The sequence below is a fragment of the Brachyhypopomus gauderio genome, chromosome 9, assembly GCF_052324685.1.
Source record: "Brachyhypopomus gauderio isolate BG-103 chromosome 9, BGAUD_0.2, whole genome shotgun sequence".
Classification (NCBI taxonomy): Eukaryota; Metazoa; Chordata; class Actinopteri; order Gymnotiformes; family Hypopomidae; genus Brachyhypopomus; species Brachyhypopomus gauderio.
In genome coordinates this window covers 4,565,371-4,583,930 of record NC_135219.1, presented here as the reverse complement: position 1 = coordinate 4,583,930, position 18,560 = coordinate 4,565,371, and the positions used below count along the sequence as shown (strand labels likewise).

At 45.7% G+C, this 18,560-nt stretch overlaps 1 protein-coding gene across 2 annotated transcripts in view; it reads right to left on the bottom strand.

Annotated features, from left to right (window-relative positions):
- Positions 1-18,560, bottom strand: part of arhgap18 (Rho GTPase activating protein 18) — a 31,565-nt gene that overhangs the window by 6,728 nt on the left and 6,277 nt on the right. Inside the window, exons 1-11 of one of the 2 annotated variants that reach the window (XM_077016588.1) lie at positions 17,048-17,255; positions 10,667-10,860; positions 9,189-9,424; positions 7,318-7,378; positions 6,148-6,311; positions 5,375-5,540; positions 5,163-5,254; positions 4,932-5,009; positions 2,746-2,905; positions 1,728-1,810; positions 227-433 (exon numbers count right to left, since the gene is read on the bottom strand). In XM_077016588.1, the coding sequence (XP_076872703.1) occupies positions 227-433; positions 1,728-1,810; positions 2,746-2,905; positions 4,932-5,009; positions 5,163-5,254; positions 5,375-5,540; positions 6,148-6,311; positions 7,318-7,378; positions 9,189-9,424; positions 10,667-10,860; positions 17,048-17,130 (1,524 nt within the window). In that variant the 5' untranslated portion in view covers positions 17,131-17,255. Of the gene's footprint in view, positions 1-226; positions 434-1,727; positions 1,811-2,745; positions 2,906-4,931; positions 5,010-5,162; positions 5,255-5,374; positions 5,541-6,147; positions 6,312-7,317; positions 7,379-9,188; positions 9,425-10,666; positions 10,861-17,047; positions 17,256-18,560 lie in introns of those variants that run through there. The other variant, XM_077016589.1, reaches the window with a different exon arrangement.

The following is an 18,560-nucleotide window of genomic DNA, read 5'->3' as shown; positions in this document are numbered from 1 at the left end:
GACCCCTACACACAGACATAGTGGTAAGACTTAAGGGAACAACGGGCACCTTGACCCCAGCTCTGACTATCCAACCCCTGACCCTTGACCTTTGTCTGCAGAGATCCGGGTCTTTATTAAACCCAAGATATGACTCCCTGACTCAGTGTGTCACTCTTCACCCACTGCCAATACAAGAGATTGATGTGGTGGGTGTTATTGGTTTAGAGCAGTCACTCATCCGTACGGTCCATAGAAGGTTCTGGTATCGTATCAGCAGCCTGACGATGTTGGCTGTGCCAGTTGCCATGGCGAACTCCTGCTGCTCGGTGATCTTCCTCCGGAAGCCTTTAAACATGAAGATGTTTGGCGCCATCACCACGGAAACGTTGTTCAGAGTCATCTTGTTATGCTCCTTATGGTCGATGACCCTCTGCAGGAACTCCAGCAGAGCCTGGAGAACACAACAGAGAACACGCACGTGTGATTACAGATAAACATACACACACACACACACACACACACACACACACGTGATCACACACACGTCCAGCAGAGCCTGGAGAACACAACAGAGAACACGCACGTGTGATTACAGATAAACACACACACACACACACACGTGATCACACACACGTCCAGCAGAGCCTGGAGAACACAACAGAGAACACGCACATGTGATTACAGATAAACACACACACACACACACACAGGTAAACACACGCACGTATAATCTCACACACACACACACACGTGGTCACACACACAAACACACACACGTGTAATCATACACAAAAAAACACACACAGGTGATCACCCACAGGTAAACACAAACAAATAAAGACATAGGTAAAAGCACTCATAGGTAAACACATAGTTGATCATACACAAAAAAACATACACACAGGTGATCATACACACAGAAAAACACACACAGGTGATCACACACACAAATAAACACAGACAAACATACACACAGGTGATCATACACAGAAAAACACACACAGGTGATCACACACACAAATAAACACAGACAAACATACACACAGGTGATCATACACACAGAAAAACACACACAGGTGATCACACACACAAATAAACACAGACAAACATACACACAGGTGATCATACACACAGAAAAACACACACAGGTAATCATACACACGCGATCACGCACACAAATAAGCACACACAGGTGATCGCGCACACAAATAAACACATAGATAAACAAACATACAGGTGATCATACACACATATAAAAACACACAGGCATATAGAAACATATATACATATAGAAAACCACACACAAAAAAGTAAACACACACGGGTGGTCATACATACAGTGTATACAGAAACACACACGTAAACACAAACAGGTGATCATAACACAGAGAAAACTGCAAACAAATAAACACAAACATCATCATATGATCATATTAATAGAATAACATACACAGGTAAACACACAGGTGATGATGCAGATACATTTACACACACAGGACAAGACTCCCGTAGGTGATCATACGTACAAGTAAGCAAGCACACACACACACACACACACACACACACACACACACACACACACACACACACACACACGGTTGGTCATGCACAGGTAAACACATACATGTAAATATATAGGATCTACACACTTTATAATACACACAGGTAAACACACAGGGAAACACACGTAAACACCCACAGGCAGGTGAATGCCCAGGGCAGGGTGTTATGTGAAGGTGGGTCACCTTGAGAGTGTCCCGGCTGGAGTCTGGTAGGAGCAGCACCAGCAGGTTAAGAGCCTGCAGCTGTTGTTTCTTTGTGGGGAATTCTGATGGAAAAAAAACACAAAAACCTTAATATTCACCCATAATCCACTCATCCACCCATAATCCAACACCCAACCTTAACATTCACTCATTATCCACTCATCCACCCATAATCCAACACCCAACCTTAGCATCCGCCCATAATCCACCCATAATCCAACACCCAACCTTAGCATCTACCCATAATTCACCCATAATCCAACACCCAACCTTAGCATACACCCATAATCCACCCATAATCCAACACCCAACCTTAGCATACACCCATAACACCCAACCTTAACATCCACCCATAATCCAATCTTAACCTACACCCTTAACACCCATCCTTAACATCCAACCATAATCCACTCATCCACCCTTAAGCCAACACCCAACCTTAACATCCACCCATAATCCACTCATCCACACATAATCCAAAACCCAAACTTAGCATACATCCATAACACCCAACCTTAACATCCACCCATAATCCAATCTTAACCTACACCCTTAACACCCAACCTTAACATCCAACTATAATCCACTCATCCACCCATAATCCAACACCCAACCCTAGCATACACCACCAACACCCAACCTTAACATCCAACCATAATACATGAATCCACCCATAATCACCCAACTTTAACATACAGAATGCTGTACAGTCAGCAACTGAAAAATCAGCCTGAATAAACTAGAGGAGGCTCTCGGCTGAGGCGTGGTGTCTCCGCCCCAGGTGTGAAGAACTGTGTGTTTAGTGGTTCTTTGTCTGGTGTTTTAGACAGACACAAAGAGTCTGCAGGGAGCTGACCTACGAGCTGAGTGAGACACCTCATCTGTGTTTGATAGAGCAGGTAGAAACACGTCTCTATGTTTACATACCCAGTGTGTGTACTATGTGAGCCCAAATGTGTGTGTGTGTGTGTGTGTGTGTGTGTGTGTGAGTACTCACTGAGCACTGAGGTGAAGGCACTGAAGTACTCCACAGTGAGGAGAGGATGGGGAAGTTCTCTGATGAACAGTTTGACCACACTAGCAGCGTCATGCTGCTTTAGAGTCTCCCATGGAAAAAAACCCTCATAAAACTGCACATCCAGGTCATGACACACAGCCTGTATAACACACACACAAACACACGCGCACACACAGTTAGCTTTGCTATTCATTAAAACTGAATCAAATAGCATCTGTACACACATTCTCATCCTTAATTTGTGTCTGGCTGAACATGTCTAGACATACCCAGGCGTGGGTCACTCTCCCTAAAGGGCCTTCACTCTCCCTGTAGGGCCTTCACACTCCCTGAAAGGGATTTACTTGTTCCTGTAGGGCCTACACCAGGGGTACTCAACTGGCGGACCACGGTCCACGCAGTCCTGTCCGGACCCAATCCCATTCCTGATTAACTGGATACGGACCAAAAAAAAAAACGGAGCATTTATTTCAGGGCTATTGAAAAAACACTCCGTCACGAGTGTTACGTTCGCCACCCCCCGCTCAGCAACTTACGTTCGCCACCTCGCTCGCTCAACAACTTGCGTTCGCCACCCACCCCCCCCCCCCCCCCCCCACACCCCCAAACAACTTACGTTCGCCACCCCCGCCGCACCGGACCTCAGGTCACAGTTATCTGCCAAAATTGGACCGCGGACAAATTTAGTTGAGTACCCCTGGCCTATACTCTCCCTGTAGGGCACAGGTGTCAAACTCAAGGCCCGCGGGCCAAATGTGGCCGGCTGCGTCATTTTGTGTGGCCCGTGAGTCCTTAAAAAGCCACATGTCCAAAAAGAAAAAAAAAAAAAAAGGAAAATACATGCAGTGAGCAAAAACTACATTTCCCACAATTATGTAACCCACGAAGTGACGGCATCTTGACTGCAGTGTTTCCACATCGATGCGATTTTCCCAATAAGTGTAATTGAGAAATACAAATAATGATCCCAAAATGTTCAAGAAGTGAAACGTCGATGCAGATGATGGGATGGGATCATCAAAGATGGGAAAGAGAACACATGTTTGCGCTTCAAGGAGAAAAACCAGTGTCTTGTGTTATGAAGCGGTGGCAGTTGTCAAAAAGTACAATCTACGTCGGTATTTTGCAAACAAGCACGGAGTTAAGTATGCCAAAATTAGGCATGAAGAAAAACAACTAATTACCAAAGAATTAAAAGGCAAACTGCGATCGCAACAGAATGTGTTTGCGAAAGCCACAACCACAAACGATGCGGCAGTAAAAGCTAGTTTTGTTGTGGCTAAAGTCTTTTTTAGAGGTAGCGTTTTTGAAGCAAAATTGCTAATTGCTACGTTATTTGATATTTCAAGTTTTGAACAAAGTAAATGTGATATCTTTGATGCTATTTTTCTTTATTCACTTGGATAGTTTGATCGTTGATTGATGAAGTAATGTTGGTTTCATAACCTAACAAATGAAAAGGATTTATGTTATAATAACAGAGCAACAAGCATACATATTTTTTTTACAATCTATGCAAATAATAGATTGTAATATTTGTAATTTAAATAAGTAATATTAAGAAGTTACATTCATAAGTTACTGCTTTGTTTGAGTTTGACACCCCTGCTGTAGGGTATTCACTCTCCCTGCAGGGTCTGGCCTTGTGTGATATCATCACCTCTCCCTGCTTCACAGCATGTTATTAGACTCATCACCCAGAGGCTAATAAAAAAAAATTACTAGGGGGCTGTGGATCACACGTGCCCAGAGCGGTGGGGAGCCCTAGCCCGGCGCCCGGGGAGCAGTTGGGGTTAGGTGCCTTGCTCAAGGGCACCTCAGTCATGGCCTGTCTGGGAATTGAACCCACGACCCTCCGGTCACAAGACCAGTTTCCTAACCGCCAGGCCATGACTGCCCATTCTACATACATCACAGCCATAAACCAGAAGAAGACAACTGTACAGAAAATGAATAAATTGGTGTATCTTCTCAAAGTGAATTCAAAGTGAGTGGGTGCATCACAAAATTACAATACACTAATTGTAATTGTACAATTACATTACACTCACATCATCACATAACACACATAACCAGATAATACACTAACATCATATAATACACACACATCATATAATACACTCACATTATCACATAAAAACATCCCCCCCCCCCCCCTCTCTCACCTTAACTCTTGCGGAAACGCCAGGCACACGGAGCAGTCCTTCTGTGTTTAGCCCCTCATCTTCTATGTGGGAGATGAGCTAGAACGGAACAGTTTTAGAAACATCACAACCTGTCCAGCTAAGGACAGCAGCTTGTCACAGTATGTAAATGATTCAACAACGTTACAATGTTATATATGTAAGCATTTGTGTGTGTGGTTGGCATTAAGGGATATCTGAGGTAGAACGGACCCGCTGTAGAATGAGGGGGACCCGGGTTCCGGGGATACTCTTCTGGTCCTGTTCCAGCAGGGTAGACAGAGGGACTCCGAACAGCCCCGTTTCTGTGAATGGTAGGCATCAATCTTACCACCGGCCCCATTACCCACACAGCCGTGTCCCTTTCCACCACAGCCGCTTTCACTACAATTCAGAGAGTCTCATTTTAAACATCGCATTCTGACCTTTGACCTTTATCTTGAGAGGTTTGTGGGTCTTGAGCTCGATGCCAGCCGTGTCGAAGAGCGCACTCATCTCGATCAGAACAAGACGGCGGACCTTCTTCATGTCGGACGGAGACAGGTCTCCCAGTTTAGTCGTCCCGGTCTTGTCCCTCAGCAGCTTAAAGTCCTGGGGGAGTGAGGAAGTAGAATCAAAGCTCAAGCATATTCAGCCTTATTTGATGCAGTTGCAAAGATCTACCAGCAGATGGCAGGAGTAGTTACTTGGGATACAGCAACAGGCCTACAAAGGACTACACCTTAAAATAGATCACTTTATGCAGGACCATTTTAGTAATTCAGGCACCGTTTTCCTGTTTTCTCTCCTGAGCATTTGTTAGACCAGGTTTTAGTCCAGCTCTGAGTCGAGCTCTTAGACCAGGTCTCAGACCAGCTTTTAGTGGAACTCTTAGTAGGTCCAGCTCTTAGACCAGGTCTCAGACCAGCTTTTAGACTAGCTCCACATGTGCCTAAGCATCATAAGAGTGTTTACTTAATAACATTATAACCCAAGGGCAAAGGTGGCGAGCGCCCCACCAAACAAGTACACACATTGCTTTATCCTGAACCAGCCAATCAGAGCAAGCCCTTGTGTGAACGCACATTTCCCATTGTACTGGGTAAACTTTGCTCTTGTATGCGTGCGCGCACACACACACACACACACACACACACACACACACACACACACACACACACACACTCACAACCGTTAATGTTTGATACGCCTCACTCACAGGCAACTTGTCATCGGCCTCGTTGACAGGCTGTATGACCTTTGACCCCTCCTTGTAGCTCAGCGCCTGTTCGGAGAACGACACCTCCAGGTTGATGTCAGTCTCGGTTTCGGCTCCGCCCTCGCTGCCAGGTATCGCCCGGCCCCCGACACCCTGGGCCTCACCTGTGGAGGCACACACAGGTAGGTCAGAAACACAGGTGACCTGAACCCAGCATTCACTATGACATCACTGCAGCAGAACCCTGTGAAGGCACAGCGAGCGTGTTTAAGGTGGCACGGTGTTTAAGGTGGCACGGTGTTTAAGGTGGTGCCACGTTCGCCTGTCTCTGCTCCTGCTTGCTGTGCTTGGTTGAATCAGACCTGGCCACAGATCATCTGACCAGTACAGACAGCAGTTCACCTTTATTTATCCTGGAATTTTACATGTGCACATTCACTCACATGTGCCCATGAAATAAAACAGATTCTGATTCTGAAGGTGTATTTATATACATGTTTGTTTCCATTATCCTCTCCTGTCTTCCATTATCTCCTGTCTTTGTTTTTTTGCCATGTTTGTGCGTGTGAGTATGAGTGTGTGAGTGTAAAGGTCAGTAGTTCTAATGGCAGATGCATCCTGCCTCTTTAAATGACCACAGGACACTGTTCCTCTGATATGTGCGATTGCTGGTTTGAACGCAGCGCAACACTGTAGCAGAGGTATGTGCTATGCTACCTGTTTACGGATATAATCTGTTCCCCATGTGTGTATATACATTCTGTACATTTGTGAGTAAACTATTAGTCAAAGTATACATATAATCTGTTAAATTGAATGTGTATGTTTAATCAACTATACATGTATGTAATCTGTACAAAAAGTACATTTGAGTGTATTCTTAACTGTATGGGTATAGATCTGTTAAACTGTATAATTTGTTTACTTTAATTCCCCTGCACAGCATCCATATCATCTGGAATGTGTGTGCAGTCATTACGGTTTTTAGATGAGTGTGCAGCGTGTGGAACCTTGATGTGCTGACTGTGTTTCCACAATGGGAAAGTGTGAGATTCTGGAGTCCACTGTGGAGTTTAGGAGAGTGAGTGAGAGAGAGAGAGAGAGAGAGAGAGCAAAAGAAGAGAGCAGGCGAGTGAAGCCATATGCTTTAGTTTGGGTCGGTGACAGTACCAGCTGATGTCGTTTCTTTCTTGCCGCCCTCGCCACACTCTCTGGACGTGGCGTCGTCGTCCTAATGAACCCAAACAGAAGAACAAATGTCACACAAAAGGGGTGACGCCCATACGATAAACGTGCTGCTAGCCCCGGACCAATCGCGTGTCACACAGCTCTGAAAACCCAATCTGTGACATCACAAAAGCCTAAATGAAGCAGGTGAAGGATGAAGCTGTCTTAACTCCTTGCGCAAACGTGCTGCGTGGTGTAGCGATCTGGCGTCTCGTAGCCATTCTAAAGCTTAGCCCCCGCTTTGACATAAACTCTGGCTCCTGATAGGTTAGATCCCTCCAGCCTCTGAGCGTATCTGCTGGTGTTTACCAGGCCCGGTACAGCCGCAGGGTGTCACGGTCGAGGTGGCCCGAGCTTTGTCTTAGCAGGTGGGTCAAAGACAAGCAAGCACCGAAGTGCAGATGGCACAGACCCTGCACAAGCCTGGCTGGGCCCTCCTGGGGCTCTCCTGGACCCTCCATGACCCAGGCTGGACCCTCCTGGGGCTCTCCTGGCCCCTCCATGACCCAGGCTGGACCCTCCTGGGGCTCTCCTGGCCCCTCCATGACCCAGGCTGGACCTTCCTGGGGCTCTCCTGGACATCTACGAACCCACACGGACCTCCGAGAGCCCAGCTGGACCCTCCTTGTGCCCCACTGGACCCTCCTCAGGCCTGGGTGGAGTCTCCTCGAGCCTGGCTGTACGCCTTTAAGCCTGAATAATCCAAGCTAACACTCCACAGTTTGTTCATTTTAATAACATTATAAAAGTATTAATAATATTTAATACTGCAAAAGCTTACAATATGTTAAACAAGATTTATCAGCTTTTTTCTGTGCTGTTCTGAACATCTCCAGGACGGTTTTGACGGGTCCTCTGATGATCCAACCAACATTAATACTTCAGTTAAGGCAGGCTAATCTTTAACCATGTCACATTGCAGAGTCATAATGTGCAGTGACATTCCACCCCTAATCTAACTGCACCTGCTCCTAATCCTTTACTAGAGTGATGAATATCTCCATGTGGACACCAGATGTTGACAGATGTGCTGTTGCGCAGTGCTGATTGTGAAGGACAGCAGTGGTGTTCTTTCACAGCACCACAAGAACTCACTACTCCGCATTGCTGCTGCTCTCTCATTGGCTGCTCATCACTTCAAACGTGTGGCCATTAATTGAAAATCACAATTTATTTAGTGACTTTATTTAGTCCGTTAAAAGCACCAGGTAAAACTAGCTACAAAATCACACATTCAAGACTCCAGAAAGCTCCAGGGTGTGTTGTTTCAAAAGGACAATCTTTTCTTCTCTCATAATAATACAAAGAATGAAAAGACAAAGAATGAGTATTTTAATAATCTGTATTATACATTAGTCTTATTAGTGTTTTGTATTATACTTCATTCTCTGATGACAAAAGTATTTCCAAGACAAATCTCACATCCTGGATTTGACTTCCCTGACGACTTACGAATTTGAAAATCTGCTATTATGCCATTTGCAGACTAGGACTATTTTCTACCTTAGAAAGCAAAAAACTGTCCAAATTGCTTATTTGACCATTTTTTGGATGTAATTCCTCTTTTAACACATGCTAGTTAATGTCTATTGAGCTTGCTAAAGATCTTAACTCTAATTAAAGACTGGATTAACCCAAAAAGTACACATCAAGGCCAATTATGTTCTATTCCAGCTCTTAAACGCACCCGAGACTGATAACCAGAATTCTACAGGACTCTGATTACCTGGATCAGGTATGTCAATCGGCGAAACGGGATCAAATAACAGTGCGCCAACCTTTTGACCTTCTGACCTGTGTGTGTCATACCTCACCTTTGTGTGGTGGGCGGGCGGAGATCTGAAGATGTCCCTGACGTTGGGGACGCTGTAGGGTTTGCTTCGCTTGCGCAGCGTCTGGTTGAGCGTCTCCACGCGTCTCTCCACGGCGGCGGCCTGTGTCCGCGTCAGCGTGGACAGCAGTACCATGCCGTCCTCGCCGTCCGACGCCGACTCGTCGAACAGCGTGGCGAGCCCCGCCTCCATCAGCCAGGCCTCCTCCTGCTCACCCTCTGCCAGGACAAGAAATTAGCTACGCATGGCTGACTTCAGTGAGCTCAGAAAATCCATTGGGAACATTCAAGACTCTTTGTGGTGGCTTCAGACGTAACCCACTGATCAAACTCATCGAACCACAATTTCCAAGATTAGCTAATGGAATACTCCAGGTGTCAAGACTCACAATCAATGCCTTATCAATTCTTAATCATTCATGTCTTTCTCATCACTATTGGTTCACTAGTTCCTTTCTTCAAAACAGCACATTACACTGTAATGTATTTACATTGTAATGTATTTAAATTGTAATGTATTTTCCATACTGGTGCCTCTTTAGTCTACAAACCAGGGTCACTGGTCTTCCTGCTCATTTAAGTACTCGGTTTCTATCAATACAGTTTGGTCAACCTACCAATTCAATTGCAAAACATTTCTTTCAAAAGCCACCATACATTCACCGCTCAATTCACGTTGCAACAGCTCAGATTAAAAACAAATACCGACGGGGATTCACCACAGGCACTAATTCAGTTAAAACTACCCTCAACCCACGTCTGAGAAACCTGCCCACTGAGAAATGTGGATTTATCAACATCTGTCTTGTTCTTGGTCTTTTGTTATACACCTGTCTGACATTTGGTGCTTGTAGGAAAGCGGAATTAGCTTAACTAACGTGCTAAAATTGAGATAGTGGGTCTACACTTGTTTCCTTTATCTAGATATGAAGATAGTAGGTTTAAACGTGTTTCTTTTATCTAGATATTGAGATTATAGGGCTTCCTATATCCAGATAAGTCTACTTTTGAAACCACTGAAGGAAGTCCTGGCTTCCACTTCCTTTGGAGATGAACGAAGTGCATTTACTTCCTGTCTGGAGGAGCTTGTTAAGGAGCTTGCTGTGAGTTTATGGCTATTGTTTTCAGTCATGCCAGAGCCTGAGCAGAACTCTTAACAATGACTACATATCTGGCAGGATATTTTGCTATACAACCTTTAAAAGCCTTAAAGCAGTAAATACAGGTCCAGAGGGCCCTCGGATGCGAAAGAGTCAGGAAACAAACGTGCGTAGAGCTGGAGACTGAACAAAGGTTTGGGTATAGAAAAGCTGCCTTGGCTCAGGGTCACCAGGACCAGGAGAAGCCACACTGGAGAACTGAACATATTTAGTATAGATGGTTTGTGGAAAAGGATTTGCTTGTGTGTGTGTTGGTGTGCGTACGCGTGCATGTCTTATCCAATCAGAACACTACGCTCACCATCAGCTACCCTGAGCTGCACCTCCTCCTGGGTTTCTGGGTCTGCGCTGTGGTGGATGATCTCCACCTCCTTCCAGTAGTCATCCAGGGCCAGCTCATCCAGAGAGTCCTGTGACCCGCTGCGCCAGTACGGCGGGGTGTCGCCCGACACGCCCAGACGGCTCCGCTGCACATTGTAGTGGCCCGTCCTGCGACTGAGGGAGGGCAGAGGGGCGGGGTTAAGACCATGGGGGGGTGGAGCCTCGAGGGGATTCTGAGATTTATGCACTACAGTGTAGCAGATTAATGAGATGTGGTATGGAAGAGAGATAAAGTGGTTAAGAGAAATGTGGACAGAAAGAGAGAGAAAGAGAGAGAGGGAGCCTGAGAAAGAGAGAAAGTGAAAAGACAGAAGAAGAGAAAGTGAGAAAGTGAAAGAGAGAGAGAGAGAATGTGAAAGAGAAACAGAAAGAGCAGGAGATGTGAAAGGGATGTACAAAAATAGAAAGGAAAAATATAAAATTTGAAAAAATATAAATCAGAGGGGAGAGTTGTGAAAGGTTGAGGACATGGAAAGAAAGATAATGAGAAAGAGAAGAGAGATGGAGGGAAGAACTGCAGCTCTTTGTCACTGCAACTGCAATCAAAATTGGAATCCGAATCAGAATCTGAATGCAAATCCGAATCAGAATATAATCCTAGATGGAGTCAGCTGGCACATCTCAGCTCTCATCAAACACCCCCTCCCCCACCAATCAGCTTAGTGCTTTTAAAGCTGGAGAAACAAAAGCTGCTGTGTGATTGGTTGCCATCTCTGCCATGCTCCAATCAGACCATGCATGAGCGCCAGCTTCAGCATGAACCAAAACCCTGCCGCCACCAGCAGACGTTACTGCAGACCAGAGACCGGGTCAGAAGTCCCGCACAGGTTATGGCCGGTCTGTTTCAGTTAGAACAGCTTTGACAGACAGCCTCATCCTCTAACAGACATACTGGTTCCAGTCTGGCCCCCCAGTCCAGATGGTCTAGAACCTCCACTGTGCTGAAGACTGGAGTAACACGGCTGACCTCATGTGGTAGCTGACCCTGGTGGCCATGATGGCAGGAGAGAAGCAACATCTGAGGAGGAAGATTTCACATGAAGACACTGATGGCGACAACTGAGATTCTACTGCTTACTTGACGTCTAAGAGCTTCTTTCACTGCCTTCTTTACAGTGAACTGCACATGTGCAACTGTGTACGAACTTCTTAACTGTGTATTTCAACAATTACACATGCTGATGTATGTGAACTGTGTTTGGTATTAAACATGCTGCTGTATGTGAACTGTGTTTGGTATTAAACATGCTGCTGTATGTGAACTGTGTTTGGTATTACACATGCTGCTGTATGTGAACTGTGTTTGGTATTACACATGCTGCTGTATGTGAACTGTGTTTGGTATTAAACATGCTGCTGTATGTGAACTGTGTTTGGTATTAAACATGCTGCTGTATGTGAACTGTGTTTGGTATTACTCATGCTGCTGTATGTGAACTGTGTTTGGTATTAAACATGCTGCTGTATGTGAACTGTGTTTGGTATTAAACATGCTGCTGTATGTGAACTGTGTTTGGTATTACACATGCTGCTGTATGTGAACTGCGTTTGGTATTAAACATGTTGTATCTGAACTGTGTTTGGTATTACTCATGCTACTGTCTGTGAACTGTTTGGTATTACTCATGCTGCTGTATGTGAACTGTGTTTGGTATTAAACATGCTGCTGTATGTGAACTGTGTTTGGTATTACTCATGCTGCTGTATGTGAACTGTGTTTGGTATTAAACATGCTGCTGTATGTGAACTGTGTTTGGTATTAAACATGCTGCTGTATGTGAACTGTGTTTGGTATTAAACATGCTGCTGTATGTGAACTGTGTTTGGTATTAAACATGCTGCTGTATGTGAACTGTGTTTGGTATTACTCATGCTGCTGTATCTGAATTGTGTTTGGTATTACTCATGCTGCTGTATGTGAACTGTGTTTGGTATTACTCATGCTGCTGTATGTGAACTGTGTTTGGTATTAAACATGCTGCTGTATCTGAACTGTTTTTGGTATTAAACATGCTGCTGTATCTGAACTGTGTTTGGTATTACTCATGCTGCTGTATCTGAACTGTGTTTGGTATTACTCATGCTGCTGTATGTGAACTGTGTTTGGTATTAAACATGTTGTTGTATCTGAACTGTGTTTGGTATTACTCATGCTACTGTCTGTGAACTGTTTGGTGTTAAACATGCTGCTGTATGTGAACTATGTTTGGTCTTACACTGTATCACCACGACACTGGTGTCCACTGTTACCCCCAGACACTGGTGTCCATTGTATTCTCAGACACTGGTGTCCACCGCATCCCCTAGACACTGGTGTCCACCGTATCCCCTAGACACTGGTGTCCACCGTATCCCCTAGACACTGGTGTCCACCGTATCCCCTAGACACTGGTGTCCACCGTATCCCCTAGACACTGGTGTCCACCGTATCCCCCAGAAACTGGCATAATGGACATGATTCCAAATAGCAGGGCAGCGTAAAACCCTCTATGTAACTTTATAGAACGTTTATAGCACCAAATGCTCTGTCGATCCTTTTCAGCTCAAGCAGCCTCGGGGTGGTTGTTAGGGTCCTAGCTAACTCGGTTGTCTGGGAAGGCTGGAGACGGGGTGTTAGCTAACTGGGTTGCCCAGGGAGACAGTGGTGGTTATGGTCAAGCATGACTACCCGATTCCACCCCAGCTCTCTGGAGGTCCGACGTTGAAGCAATAAAAATAAATAAATCTTCGACACTTTCCCTCAGCCAGCTGGCCAGGTGACGTCAGGTACACGGGGCTTCCGCTCCAGACTGGTGTGCTTATGGTCTCCAAGTGAGAGCTCTGGTGGGGCTGCTCGGGTGTGCACAGAGGTCTTCATATGGAGTGCAGGTCCGTTTTGAAAATGTCAGGTTAGGATAGGCACACACACACACACACACACACACACACACACACACACACACACACTCACAACTGACCACCTAGAGTGACAGAATGGAATGTTCTCTCTCTTTCTACGCATAATCTCTTGTCCCCTTCACCTCTTTAAAGGCCAAAGCTTTGTGTATGTGTGTGTGTGTGTGTGGTGATACAGAGTCTGCTTAAAGACTGTGATCCCATCAAAGTTTGCTCAGACCACTTCTCTCTACCAGACACAAGCAGGTGCCCGGGGTTTCCAATAATTTCCTAAAAATATATGTTTATAAAATTCTGTGTGCCTGCTTGGAATGTGCATGTGTGTGTGTGTGTGTGTGTGTGTGTGTCTGCTTGGAAGGACCGTAATTAAAACGTTTGCTTTTGGTAACCAGTCAAATAAAGGCAGCTAATACCAGCGTTTGTAAACATGGGCCGAGCAAACACAAGGAGGACACGAGGGTGTGTGAGCGTGTGTGTGTGTGTGTGTGTGTGTGTGTGTGGTGTTTCTCCACAGTCTTGGCAGACTCACAGCCATCTTTTTTTTTGTCAGGAGTTTTTTATCATAAGCTGTAAATCTCCTAAAGTCACTCAGCCCAGCGGCACGTTCCCAGTGTCCTACCCAAAGGCAAACAGGGCACAGGACATTTCCAGTGTCCTTCTCTACCCAAAGGCAAACAGGGCACAGGACATTTCCAGCAGATATAGAGATGTTACAGTGGACATTCGCTACTTATAATTCAGATCTGAAATATGAGAGATGAGCTCATGAAGATCTCATTCATATCCAAAACCACAGACAGACAGAGGAAATGAGAGACAGGGCAAACCTCTCAGCAAGGGGCGGAGTTATTTTACATAGATTCACAAAGGGAAAACACATTTCCCATCTGCACTGCTTTGCTAATTCTCATCATTTATTCATTTATTCACAATATTATTCATTCATTTATTCATTTGGCTCATTTTCCTATACCAGCCAGTCTGTAAACTGACCACAGTCCAGCTATAACTGGATTTCAGGTTTATTTCTAGAACGTTCTCCACAGCAGACGTTGACACGAGGCAGCTTCATGCAGACCTACACAGTGCGAGGCTGTCAGTGGTGCAGCACAACTCCCATAGTCGGGCTCGAGGTGCCGACCTGGAGCCACGGACACCCGTGCAGACCCGGGACTTTCGCCGCGGTGCAGCTCAGTGTCCTGCAGGTTCAGCCGTGCTGTTGCTACAGCAACCCAAACTCCGTGGGAGGCATGGGGTTGCCACAGCGCCGGGGACCTGGGCCAAACCCCAGGTCTCAACGCCTTCTTCACACTGAAGGGAGAGTTCTGACCGGTTGTGAACACCTCAAACAAAAGAAGCAGCCTGCATACCCACAGCACCCCCAACCCCGCCCATCTTGTCTCGTAGCTAATTATTTAATTCACTAGAACATATGTGGCTCATCCCCTCTTTCCAACTTCCGCTGAGCTATTTCTCTCTCTCTCTCTCTCTCTCTCTCTGTTTTGCACCTGCTACGTAATTTCAGTTCCCTATGTAGGGTGTAAGGGGAAATGAGTAAGCAGGCAAGTACACACTGGCCACATCACAGAGTCACATCATACTCTGACAGTCAGCTGGGGGCACGGATGCTGAAGGCTCTGCTTGCTTCTCCACGGTGACACGTCTAGCAGGTGTGTCTGTTACGCTGGCTTTAAAACGCTAGGAAGCTCGCTAACCAACAACAGAGGACACCAGCAAGAAGCCGTGAAGGAGAGAGAGAACAGCTGGTGGTTCTAAACCTCTATCTGCAAATCACGCAGCCAAGCACACACAAGGCCAAGACCTATTCCCCTGCATATGAACTAGAGGAAATGCAGGCATGCTCTGTGCTGTGAACGTGTTTTACCAGGGGATGAATTTCCTCACTACCTCTTGGTTTTTTCTATAGCTGCAGCAACCAGGATTATTCCGTGCAGCTGCCATCTCCCTGTCCAAAAAAATCCATGCGCATTTATAAATATGAAAATATGGAATATGAATATGAATATGAATAAACTCCCACCACACTTCTAGCATGGAAACACGAGGAGTGGATGGCATTTGTGATCCGAACCTTCCTTAAACTCTGGTGTGAACTTGACGGGCATGTTCGTTCACATACAAAACACAAATCCACATAAAGAAAACACATAGTTCTATTGTTGACATCCAAGATAAGAAAGAGTGTGTGTGAGCACCAAGATCACCGACTGTGGAAAGAAGGACTAGCGTCAGCCATATGGACACACAAGCTCAAACACTGAGCAGGAGCTGCAACACACACACACACACACACACACACACACACACACACACACACACACGACCACACAGCAGAGCCAAAAAGAGTCTTTCAGTGATCTTGGTATGAGATCGCGTGTTAGATATTCTTACCACAATAATAGAGCACAAGCTTAGGCAGAACACAGGTGGGCAGGTAAGCCCCACACCTAGAGTAGCAGAGTTTACCTTCTCACCACTTTTAACTTCTTACATCCAAATCTTTTTCAGCTGAATAACCAAAAACCATAATACTATTAAGACAATAATAAGTAACTTATAAAAGTGTAAAATACAACGAAATGCACATTTTCAGCACATTTAGGGAGCTCGTACTATTTCCTTAATGTGTTCTCATGTCAGACAATTAATCTGGAAGGATGACAGCTGAAAAGAACTGAATCCCAGCCTTTAAAAAACCAAAAAGCCCACACACACACACACACACGCACACACACACACACACACACACACACGCAGTCTAAAGCAGCCCTGGCTGACGTGTCTGGGTGGCAGCTGAGATCATGGGCCCGCTCGCGCAGCTGGTGCGCGAGGTAAAGGACACCTGTGATCTCGCGCAACCGCCTGCGTGCAGCGCGCGGAGCCTCGCGGCCGCTAGACGCGCCGCTCCCGCTACACACACAATAACAACAGCATCCGATTTCAAAACCTGTCCGCGCTACTGTTTCCCGAGTGCCGTGAGAACCAAGCAGGAAGGGAGAGGAGAGAAAGCGTGCATTGTCTGTTTTTGACAGTAAACGACAAACACATTTAAACACATGTCGATTTGCATAGTGCGTGTGTGGTACTTAGATGGACACGGACAGTCAACACCGGGATAAAAACTGTCGCTTCCTCTATTTACAAAATAAAAACGACAGACTTACAGCAAGGTTCAGAATTCAGTGTTAAATTAGGTAAATGCGAATGACCAGGGCTCGACCCCAGTTCCACAACCTTAAATATTAACCGGGTTTTAACTTGTTTACGAAGAGTGCTGTTATCTGGACTGGACGGCCGAACCAGCGAATGGGGGGGGGGGCGGTTCGACATCGCCCTCCACACCAAACACGCACTCCCATAAATAACGTCCCTTATATGATCTCACCTTAACGGAGGAGGACCGGCGTCGTCCACGCAGCTGACGTACCCGGTCAGCACGACTCCCTGCGCGTCCTGGTGGCGGTTCATGCTGCCAGTGCCAACGGCATAACTGAAGCAGGGCTGCGGGTTTAGAGAGCGTTCAGAGAGCCGCCAGCAACACTCTTCCCTGCCGACGAGAATAAACAGCGGCGGACAACTCCGCCTCCTCCCCGGGGGCGGGGCGACCTTTGTTCCGCGCGCTTCAACGAGGCTTCCCAGCACATACTGGATCCTCGTTTACTACACCGACTACAGGACCGCTTGTTTTGAATGACCCTACTGTTTACAGCACACCAAAACTATGTTTTTAAATAAATAGATTCACCGACTCAAAGGCTTTTTAGTGTTTAGGCTAAATGCATTCACCAGTTACTTTATTAAAGACTGTCTTACAGACACTACCTGACTGACATGGCATGGCCTGTCTAAGAGATTTGACCTGTGTTACAGATATGACACAGCTCGTCCCTACAGTCATAAACTGTCCACTACTGCAGGGCTAGAGGACGGACATCACACATTGTGTATGGCAATGGATTATACTCTACTTTTACAGCGACCAGCATGCGCCCCCTAGTGTTCACATATTACAATTAGTCAGCATCAATACGCTCATAACTCTCAGTGGCACTACACTTAAACACATTGCTCCAGCCGCTTCACCACTGTCCTCAATCCCCACGAGAGAGTGAATCATGACCAATATGAAGTACTACTGTATGTGATTTTCTAGTGGTCAACTGATTCACAAACCATGACTGATCTCCAGAGGTGCCAATTCCAGGTTCAGAAAGTAAAAGTCCTCACCAGGATTTTGCTCAAGCTTGCTAGATTTTCTAATTAGTGCAATCCAGGTAAAATTAGTGGAATCAACACAATCCAGGAAGCCTGAGCAAAAGCCTTCTGAGGACCTTTACTTTCTGCACCAGGAATGGCCACCTCTGCTGATCCCCTTAGCTTTTGTTAGTCCATAAGCTACACCTGATAACTCCCCCAGAACTATAGTACACACCACTCACTGCACGTGACCATCAGTGTCCATCGCGTGTCTCACGGAGTCCTCATCTCAGCAGTAACGTGTTTCTGCACCATGTCTCATGTTCCCACACCAGGACACAAACCCAACTCTAACATAACAAACTGGAGTTTTCACTCTAAACAGTAAGTAGAACCTTCAAACTGAAGTTAAAACAATTAGAAACACAATTAAACGGTTTATTTTATTTATTATTAGTGTTTATAGTTTATTTGGCATTTTGGCACTGTAGTGGAAGACATTCTATTTTGCTCATTTATTACCATCTGAAAAAGCAATAAATCTTGGTTTGGTCCTGGACAGCCATCATTCTCTGCCCAAGTCCTGGACACGCTGGTGTTCTCTTATATAACATCAGGAGGATTCAGCCTTTTATTTCACTCTGTTGTTCGTACAGTCCCTCATCATGTCTGGACTGGGCAACTATGGGTCACTCTTACAG